This window comes from Larimichthys crocea, unplaced genomic scaffold (genome assembly GCF_000972845.2).
Source record: "Larimichthys crocea isolate SSNF unplaced genomic scaffold, L_crocea_2.0 scaffold2782, whole genome shotgun sequence".
Classification (NCBI taxonomy): domain Eukaryota; kingdom Metazoa; phylum Chordata; class Actinopteri; family Sciaenidae; genus Larimichthys; species Larimichthys crocea.
Window position 1 is genome coordinate 1 of NW_020853670.1, and position 9,724 is coordinate 9,724.

General features: G+C 40.1%; 1 protein-coding gene across 5 annotated transcripts; it reads left to right on the top strand.

The window, feature by feature from the left end:
* The first annotated feature begins 2,259 nt into the window (after positions 1-2,259).
* LOC109140471 (hypothetical protein) lies at positions 2,260-9,718 on the top strand. 5 transcript variants are annotated; one of them, XM_027276034.1, is made up of 8 exons: positions 2,260-2,465; positions 3,494-3,530; positions 3,691-3,842; positions 6,545-6,823; positions 6,978-7,567; positions 7,673-7,828; positions 7,949-8,044; positions 8,967-9,718. In XM_027276034.1, exons 5-8 carry the CDS (start codon positions 7,067-7,069, stop codon positions 9,276-9,278), a joined length of 1,065 nt encoding a protein of 354 aa, XP_027131835.1. In that variant the 5' UTR covers positions 2,260-2,465; positions 3,494-3,530; positions 3,691-3,842; positions 6,545-6,823; positions 6,978-7,066; the 3' UTR covers positions 9,279-9,718. The 5 variants fall into 5 exon arrangements, with proteins under 5 accessions (XP_027131835.1, XP_019122951.1, XP_019122950.1 ...); XM_019267406.2 differs by having other exon boundaries at positions 6,545-7,567; XM_019267405.2 differs by having other exon boundaries at positions 3,691-3,837; positions 6,545-7,567.
* The last annotated feature ends 6 nt before the right edge of the window (positions 9,719-9,724 follow it).

Genomic DNA, 9,724 nt, shown 5'->3' on the forward strand with positions numbered 1-9,724 from the left:
AAATGCACCAAACTGCATGAAACCCACTGTGCTATTCTTAAATGGAAGGTCTGGGTCAGGCTCACCAAAGTCCAACCTGTAAGACCTTCTAGAAAGCTACTAGCTCTACAGTGATGGGATTGTGACAGAATAAATCCCAGCAGAAGGCTCACGGCTTACAACATAGGCAATTTCAGCCTCCTACCTCACAAGCATTGTCCAAGTTATTCCCAAAAAGGTGTCCAAACGGGTTGAACTCTGACCTTTCAAAGGGGTAAGGGGTGAAAAAAATAGGGGCCCTGATCAGACCCTGCGGACTGATACACAAACTCAGAGTTGCAGCCTCCTGCCTCAAGCGCTGATGAGTGTTCGCACAACCAAACAGTGTTTTTTAAGCCAGAACTACTAGGCCGCGTTAAGTAACATAACGGCTGACCTCTGACCCTCCCGAAGGGCGCATGGGTCTGAACTCGACACCGTGTCGACCATGTGGTCCCAATGCGCAGGTGCAGATGTCCAGGCCCCTTTCTCAAAGCATTGATGAGTTATCAGGGATATGGCCCTTGACCTTGGGTCAGCTGAGGTGCTCAGATATGTTCTGTGGACTGTCATTTACCAGGTGGACGGCATGCTTTTTAATAAAACACACCCTATCAAATATGTCAAATTTTGACTTTGATGATTTCTTCAACAAAACACTGAACAAACTCACATGGTGAGTGTGCTGCATGGTGCTTTTTGTGATCCTTTGAGCAGCCCAAAAGCTTTCATGAATAAGAATTGTACTGTATATGAATATATCACAGTACACTCCAGCGCAAATGGCACACAGAATTTCATTTTTCCTTCTCAAAAGGTCGGTTGATACAAGCTCGTCGAAAAACAGACATTATAAAAAGCACATTAAACAAGAAGTGGATTAACTTTTTATTTATCAGTCATAAGATCAATGGGACACAACAAAGTTTTGTGCTGAAAAACGGGGAATGATATTATTAAAAGAAAATCTAACATAGTTAGAAAACACTTCCAGCAGAGTTCCCTCGGTTGCCAATCAGATTTGTAGCTCACAAATCGGCATGGTCGAGTCAGTCTGGGTAGTGTAGGCCTTCCGCATCCAAAACATAGAATAAAAGTTTATTTCTCAGGCCTAGAAGGAGAAAAAAAACATACCGAGGGCCCACACATGAAGCTATGTTAGTGTTGAATTAATCATTGACCACTTTGGCGTGTTTGTGCTGAGAAACGTTGATGATATTATTAAAAGAAATCTTTAGCAACACGAGAAAAACAACTTCCGGGCAGAGGGTCTCGTTTGTCCAAGCATATTGAGCTCGCACGCAGTGACGAGCATTCTGGGTAGTGTAGGCCTTTCCGCTTATCCAAACATAGGAATAAAAGTTTTATTTCTCAGGAAAGAGGAGGAAAAAAATCATACCGAGGGCCAGCACATGAAGCTATTTTATTTGTTGAATTATCAGTGACACTTTGGCGTGTTTTTGCTGAAAAACGGTGATGATATTATTAAAAGAAATTTTAACACACGAGAAAACACTTCCCGGGCAGAGGGTCCTCGGTGTCTAGACAATCAGATGGTAGCTCGCAATCGCAGTGGACGAGCAATTCTGGGTAGTGTAGGCCTTTCCGCTATCCGAAACATAGGAATAAAAGTTTTTCTCAGCTAGAAGGAGAAAAAAAAACATACTGAGGCCACAACATGAAGCTATTTTAGTGTTGAATTTCAGTGACACTTGGCTGTTGTGCTGAGAAACGTGGATGATATCAATAAAATCAAATCCTTGACAGAGTGAGAAAGACAGTTCCGGGGCAGAGGGTCCCTCGGTTTGTCCAATCAGATTGTAGCTGCAGCGGCCATGTCTCGCTGTGGTCGGGTTATTATTGGAGTGAAATGGACGGCTTGGAGCGTCTGCTCTGAGCGGTTCTTACCAGCGCAACGGATTATACGGGAGTCATGGACAACCCAGAGCGTTTTCATACAGACGTGGAACCTGTAAGAAAAGAATTCAGAGCCCAGTAAATGTAACATTAATATATAGGTATGCATGCTTAATAAAAATGCTAAATATCTTCATGATGAGTATTTGATTTGACTACATCAAAATTCATTAGTAAAAATCCAACAGGAATCTTTGTGTGAAATATCCATACTAAAATTAAGTTCATGTCTTTAAAATAAATTCATATTTGACTCACAGATTACATTATTTAAATATTTGTAAAAAAATAAATGTACGTTTCAACAAGATTTTTGACAATGCACTACAAATATCAATTAGCTTTAAGTACATGTGATTACCAAACAAGTCAACTCAATTTTATTGGACAGTAACTTAACAATTTAAAAAAATCAAGTAAGCGGAACCGACTAAGTGACGTCTTTCCCTGACGGTTGGGACAGATTTGAAAAAGTGGTCAACGTTCTGGCGGGCTCAGCGGATTAACCCCACTATCAACTTGACCTGACCGTAAGTATCTGATTTTGAAAGAATGTATTTTTTATGATAACATTCACAGTTCCGTACAATGGAAATATCAGCGTAATGTTACAAACATTACTATCGCGACGAAGCTATTCCTCACCGAAGCTAATTGGCCTTGTTAGCATACTATTTTAAGTGAACCATGTGCTTAACGTACTTGAAACACTGTGTAGCTCGAACATGGCAGGCACAAGGTGGATACAGATTTGGCAATAAAATCTAAAACTTTTTTAGTCATATCACCCGTTAATAACCTCGGAAACATGCTTAGACTAGCTTTGCAGTTCGGTTTCAGACCGCGGTGAACGAGTTTGGCGCGCACAAACTCGGCCCGACCCATGGGTTATGACCAGACAAGCCCCCGGTCACCTCCACTTTTTTTAAGCCTCCACCTCTCTCTCTCTCTCCGGTTGCGTGCCGTGTTAACCAGCACCGACAATAACGGGTGTACAAGCTCAGAATGCACTGTTGGACGTGCTGCATATTTTTCACGAATTCGGCTGGAAGTAAGTGTCGGTCTGCTTCAGATATCCGCGAGTTTGACTCTTTTGAGATGCTCTAACCGTCGTTGTGCACGGGTTTTTTTTTAGTTTATAGCCGCAAACTATCTGAAATGTGGTCCACAGGGACGGACGGCAATCTGGCATGCTGGGCATTTGCCCAACTCCACTGTTGGGAAAGGCATAAATGGAAGGGGAAATTTGTTTCAATGGTGTAAATAATATAAAAAATTAAGTTAAAAAAGTAATTAAGATTAAACACGACGAAGGAAACGGCAAAAAATAAGTTGCTACATGTGGCTGCGCCTGTGTTTGTTTACATAGTTGTCTCAGGCTGGCTCGTCTATATCATTTCAGTGCAGGTCTCCTGCTCTGTCCACTCACTGGAGCCAGGTGGTGTGGAGTAGGCTATAAAAGTTCATAGTGGCTTACATGTTTGGTGGTTAGGGTAAAAATACAATGAGTTAAAGTGTTTTTCATGCATTCAACATATTTTAAAAATCTGCTTTTCAGCATGGGAAACAACCGTTGAGGAAGAGTGAGTGGAGAGGTAAGTTGCTTGGATTTAATAGTAGCAAAGCACACTGTATATTTATTCTAAATTATGTTATACATTTTGTGGGAATATTGACTATATGTATATACTTGCTGTAGCAGGTAACAGAGCTTTTTATTGTGGTCACATCTTTTTCTTTTTCCTTATGTTACAGAATCAGCGTGGGAGTCACAGAAGTGCACGATCAAGAAGAAAGATAGAGAGAGGACGAACAGCAGAAGGCCATACTTGACCCAGATCACCCCCACCACCTTGTTGCATCTTTGGCCTGTGAGCTGCTGATGCTCCCCATAAACCCACAGTAAGGTAACAGTGTATGGAATGGCACTGCAAGCTCTGCACATTTGTGGCATCATCGAAGGGGGGACTTCTTAAACACTGTCGACTGAAACATGGACATTTTGGTCGTGGACATTATCTGCCTTGTATTCATTTGAACTGTCCATGTTCCTTTAAAACTTGGGGAGGCTTGCGTACACACTTGTATAGAGCTCACAAAGCAGAGGAAACTGAAAATCAACAAGATGCAATAGCTTTCAAATGTAAAATTTGTGACTCATGCTTTCCAAATACTAAAGATTATTTTCAACACATTAACTGTCATCTTAAAAGACTAGAAACAATAGAGTTGTGTGTTGATGGCTGTGAGTTCAAAACAAACATATATGGCACTTATGCTACTCATAGAAGTCGAAAGCACCAATCTTACTCATGTGATGACTTGAAGGCTGATGTTATTGTAAAAATTCCAATTTCTACCAGTGTTCAACAGAATGAAAGCCATTTTTCACCACTGAAATCAACTGATGATGTGGAGTTGGAAACTACTGTAGATTCAGATTGCGAAGGACATACAAGTGCGTATGTGGAAATAATTGGTTCTCTCTTGTTAAAGCTAGAAAGCATTTATAATGTCACAGGTAAATGTTTGGATGACTTAGTGGAACAGCTCCAGTTTATTTGTGCATCGTCATCTCAACATATTCCAAATTTAGTGAGAAATATTTTGACACAGAATAACTGCACTGTTGATGAAAATGTTATCAGTGAGTTAATTGAAAAATTACAACTCTGTAATCCTCTAACTAAAGCATTTGGTCCTGATGGTCCCTTTAATTCTAAGTATAAGAGGGGGAAATACTTTAAAGATAACTTCAATTTTATCGAGCCAGTTGAATATATATTTGATCCACAGGACAGTGGTAGCTTTCAATATGTGCCTATCCTAAAATCCTTACAGCAACTGTTAAACAATAAAGATATTGTAAGTAATATACTGACAAGACATTCAGGCAAGGCCTCACAGCTTTCATCCTTTAAAGATGGCAAATATTTTAAGTTAAATGAGTTTTATTCAGATGGGGAGCTAAGAATTTCACTCATACTTTACGTGGATGATTTTGAAATATGTAATCCGCTTGGAACCTCGCGAAAAAAACATAAAGTGACAGCCTTCTATTGGGTACTTGCAGATGTGCCTTCAGAATTGAGATCTCAATTAACATCAATCAATTTGGCACTACTTTGCAAAGCTAATGATGTTAAGAAATTTGGCTATGAAACTGTCCTGGAGCCTCTCTTGAAGGACCTTATTATATTAGAGGAAGAAGGCATTTTTTTCCCTGCCATTGGCAAAAATATCAGAGGAACAGTTTTTTGTGTTTCAGCGGATAATCTGGGTGCCCATGCTTTGAGTGGTCTGGTGGAAAGTTTTACTGGGCACTACATATGTAGATTTTGTATTGGGGACCATTCAGACTACCAGCAAAAAGAGGTGCATTCTGGATTTTTCCCACCAAGAACAAAGGAGCTCACATGTCAAGCTGTAAAGGAAAACCCAGATCTGGTACATTGTTATGGTGTAAAGAAGGTTTGTCCCTTAACAGAAAAATTGAAGCATTTCCATTTTGTGACAGGGTACCCCCCAGATGTGCTCCACGACCTCTTAGAAGGTGTAATACCATTGGAGTTAGCACTATGTCTTAACCTGTTTGTAAGAAAGCAGTATTTCACTCTGTTACAACTGAACAATTTAATTGCAGAGTTTCCATATAATTGGACCGACAAAACTGACCGCCCTCAACCAATCCCACTAAATCTTTCTTCTCGGAGATCTATTGGCGGAAACGCACACGAGAATTGGACACTACTGAGATTGTTACCATTCATAATTGGTACAAAGGTGCCATTCACTGAACCCGCGTGGCAAGTTCTCATGACCCTAAAAGACATTACTGAACTTGTGGTATCCCCTGTTCATACCGAGGACAGTATTAGTTATCTCGATATGTTGATTTCTGAACATCGCCATAAGCTGTTAGAAGTGTTTCCTGACTTTAAATTAACTCCGAAGTTCCATTTCTTAGAACATTATCCGGACATGATAAAATACTTTGGACCTTTGGTTTGTGTCTGGACAATGCGCTTCGAAGCAAAACATAATTTTTTCAAGCGTACTGTTAGACAGACCAACAGTTTCAGAAACATTTTACTCACTCTCACCACAAAGCACCAAATGATGCTGGCTTATCAGTTACATACTGATGTGTTGAAACCTGCATTATGTGTGAGTAAAGTAACTAGTATTCCATTGGCATTGCTGCATGAAGAGATACAGGAGTCTTTTAAAAAAGCATATCCAACACAAACCACAGTGGAGCTGACAAGTGCACTTTCATATCATGGAACCAGATATGCAGTTGGGATGATTTTGCCCCATGGATCTACCGGTGGTCTACCCAATTTTGTGGAGATTTCACAAATTGTGATTGTGGGCAGTGATCTAAACTTCATTGTTAAGTTGCTCAACAGCTGGTATTATGAACATTTTAGAGGGTTTGTTTTGGAGCACTCTGGGAAGGTGACCCTGCTGGGCATAGAGCAACTTAGTGATACATACCCACTGACACCATACTGTGTGGGAGGGAAATGCATGGTTAGTTTAAAACGACATGTCATTGTCCAGTATTAGGTCAGTAAAAGCCTTAACTGTATTTGTTTTTGTACAGATGGACCCTATTGTTGTGAAGGTGATTATTGATCATCATAGTGAGAAGCTCACGCTGTCACCAGGGATTCCAGATACAGTGGAGCAATTGCATAAGACTGTGAAGGACACTTTTCAGATTCATGAAGAATTCACTCTTCATTACCTTGACGAGGACTTTGGAGATTTCTTCACAATTCATTCTACTAAAGATGTTAAACATAAGGGGACAATCAAAGTGGTTGTTATTCCTTCCATAGTGCTCGCAATAGCAACACCAGAGACTGAAGATGTGACAAATGTGAGTGACACTTCCAGCTTTACTTCAAAAACGTCTTCTAGTTCTGTAGACTACCAGTCAGATGGCACATCATCATTGTCATCACAAGATACTATATTGTTGAGCCCTGAAAGGGCATTGTGGCCAAGTAAAGTTGAGATTCCATTTTTTTCAGTTGCAACAGAGGCAGTACTCAGGAATGCAAATGAACTGTTTTTGAAAGATGGCACAGTCCTCAACAACACCCGGGTCAAGTCTGAAATAATGGAAAGGCTGGCAGATTACATGTACAGTTACACTGCCTATCCCACAGGCCTTCAGGTTGGACAGGTTGCAGAAGCCTTAGTCCAAAAACATCCATGTCTAACAGAACCCGGAAGTCGCAACGGATGGATTGGATGGATGTACAGCCTCAAATACAAAATGGGCAATTATAGGTCCAAGTTAAGAAATCTTGGATTTCCTGAAGTCACGTGCAATTCTCTTAAAAACAAGCGTCCTGGTGAGAGGAAACCAGCCCAAAATGTAAAAAAGGCACGCAAAGGGGAAGTGATGTATCTCCCACATTATCCTTCAGGAGAAAGCACTGAACGACAAGAGGCACAGCGGCTCACAATCCTGTCCGAATTAAAGAAGAGAGAGAGGGTGACCGTCAGTGAATTGATGTCCAACACTTTTGCTCATAGAAGACACGACGTTGTCAGTCTTCAACTGAGCATCAGAGAGATCCAAGAAAGGTGGCCTGCCTTGTTTGACATGTCACAGGTGAGATTAAAAATCTGTACAGATCTATGCAAATTCACCTTGGGCAGCTTGTTTAAACCCAAGTATGCAAATTGGGCCTTGTGCTTTTGTTTTGTCTTTTTTCAGGTCAATGCTGAGTTCCACCGAATTACCACTGTAAATCTTGAGGCCAAATTCATGTTCAAGTTGGACCACTACACCCCGAAACTGCTTGCCATCTTCCAAGCCAAGAAAGGTGCTGCTGCAGAGAGACATCGTGCAGAGATGAATATTCTACTGCAGGTATTTTAGTTTAATTTTAGTTTTCCAGTGTAGTCAAAATCTTTAAAGTAGAATGGCCAAAATGTACACTGAGAGTGACTACTGTATCTTGTCAGCTGTTTTTTTTTTTCTCCTTAACAGAGTGGAATTTCCATTGATAAAACTAGAGAAGTTGTCATCAGATGTCTCATTGATCACCTGGGAGAAGACGTGGGTGCCTTAATCAAGGAGTTTGAAGTGAGTGCAATAAAATACATAGTCAGCTGCACTTTGCCCTTTTGTGTCTATTGGGAAAAATGCAACATTGCTCTTGTAGCTTATATTTAAATCAGATTGGATTTATCAAACCTAATACATCGAATATTATCTAAATCTAAAGTAATTCCACATTGGAATGCCATTCAATTCAAATCTATTTTATTTATGTAGTGCCACTTTACTTGTGTAATCTCAAGGCAACAAACTTTAAAAGACAAACTTTAACATGAAGAGACATTGGACATAATTAGGACTGAGGCATGTGGTTGAGGGGGGACAACAGAAGGAAAATAGGGCCTGGGTGAGGGAACTGTCACCGGGGAGGGTCGGTTGGGTGGGCAGTTAGTGCAGAGAGATGGAGCTCTCAAGGATCTGTGGAAACAAAGAGCAACACCAAGGCCAAACTACAAGTTCAAAGCGTGCATGAACGGGAGGAGAAGAGAAAAGAAGAGGGGGAGGAGAGGAGAGGACAGGGCTCCACACTGAAATGGTCAAAAACTTATGCTTAAATTTGCTTACCCTCTCACCACACCTGTTGTTCAATCACGTGTTGTCTTACCTGTATGCTTTTATAATTCATCATGCCCAACCTAGTGGTTTTTGTTAAACATAAAAACTACATATAGTGCCAACAGTTCACTTGGTTTAATTCAATATCACTGTTTCCTGGATTAATAAGAATATGTTAATAAGATAACTTAATTAGTGTTTAAGTCATTATCATCATTATTATTATTTTCATGGGTCTATTCATATCATTCAAAGTTGTTATATATGCTAGTTAAAATAATAGACAACTTAAAACATGATGTTTGTATAGCTGATTTTATGTAGTTGGTCATTTATTTTATTCTGGTGACATTCTGCCTGCTCTAACCACTTTCCTTTACAATGTCTACAGACTTCTGATGATTCAGCCGTCAATGTGGAAGAAGAGCTGGGAGCAGAGATGATGGCTCTGTACCTTGTGCGAAGTGAAAATGGACAAATCAGGGACGTAGGGATCGTCATTGAGGGTTCCATCGTACTCAACCACCTTGGGGATCTCAGCAGAGCCTGCTGCTGCTTGCTTGGGCTAACTTATGCCTTGGATCTTAAATACCCCCAAACTCTAAAGTACACTTTTGAAGTATTTCAAAAGATGCTTGTTGAAGTGGATGCTGGGAACCTGTCAACAAAGGTGCAAAGACTGAAAAACAACGTGATGATATAGTTGTCTGTTGGGTGAGCAACCCACTTGAACTATGCGTGTTAAGGCAAAACACTGTACCCTCAGTAATTACTGAGATCTATCTGGACAGAAACATTGTGATTTGGTTTATCATTCTACACCACAAGGCTGGTTACTGGGCATTACATATGTACATATCTGATTTTTTTTTTTTTTTTTTTTTTTTTGATTGCACATTTACATTGTGTTTTGATCATTCCTGAGCCACAAGGCTTCTTTTTTTTTTTTTTTGAGTTTCGAGGCTGTTTCCCAGAAATAACTTAAATATTGTTCTTTTAAAGGAGAACGTTTATGTATTTTCAGTTTGGAGTATCTGGAAATGTGAGAAATGTTGTAAAAGCACAAGAGTTGACCATTGTATCTTCACATCTAAACATGAAGCCACATATTCTGGAGATGTTGTCTGGCCTTATGTTACAGATTGTTAT

Coding starts and splice junctions, on each gene's coding strand:
- LOC109140471 (XM_019267404.2), top strand. CDS start 6,488: ATGTCATTGTCCAGTATTAGGTCAGTAAAAGCCTTAACTGTATTTGTT. Junction 7,829..7,948: donor AGATGAATATTCTACTGCAG/GTATTTTAGTTT, acceptor TCTCCTTAACAG/AGTGGAATTTCCATTGATAA. Junction 8,045..8,966: donor CCTTAATCAAGGAGTTTGAA/GTGAGTGCAATA, acceptor CAATGTCTACAG/ACTTCTGATGATTCAGCCGT.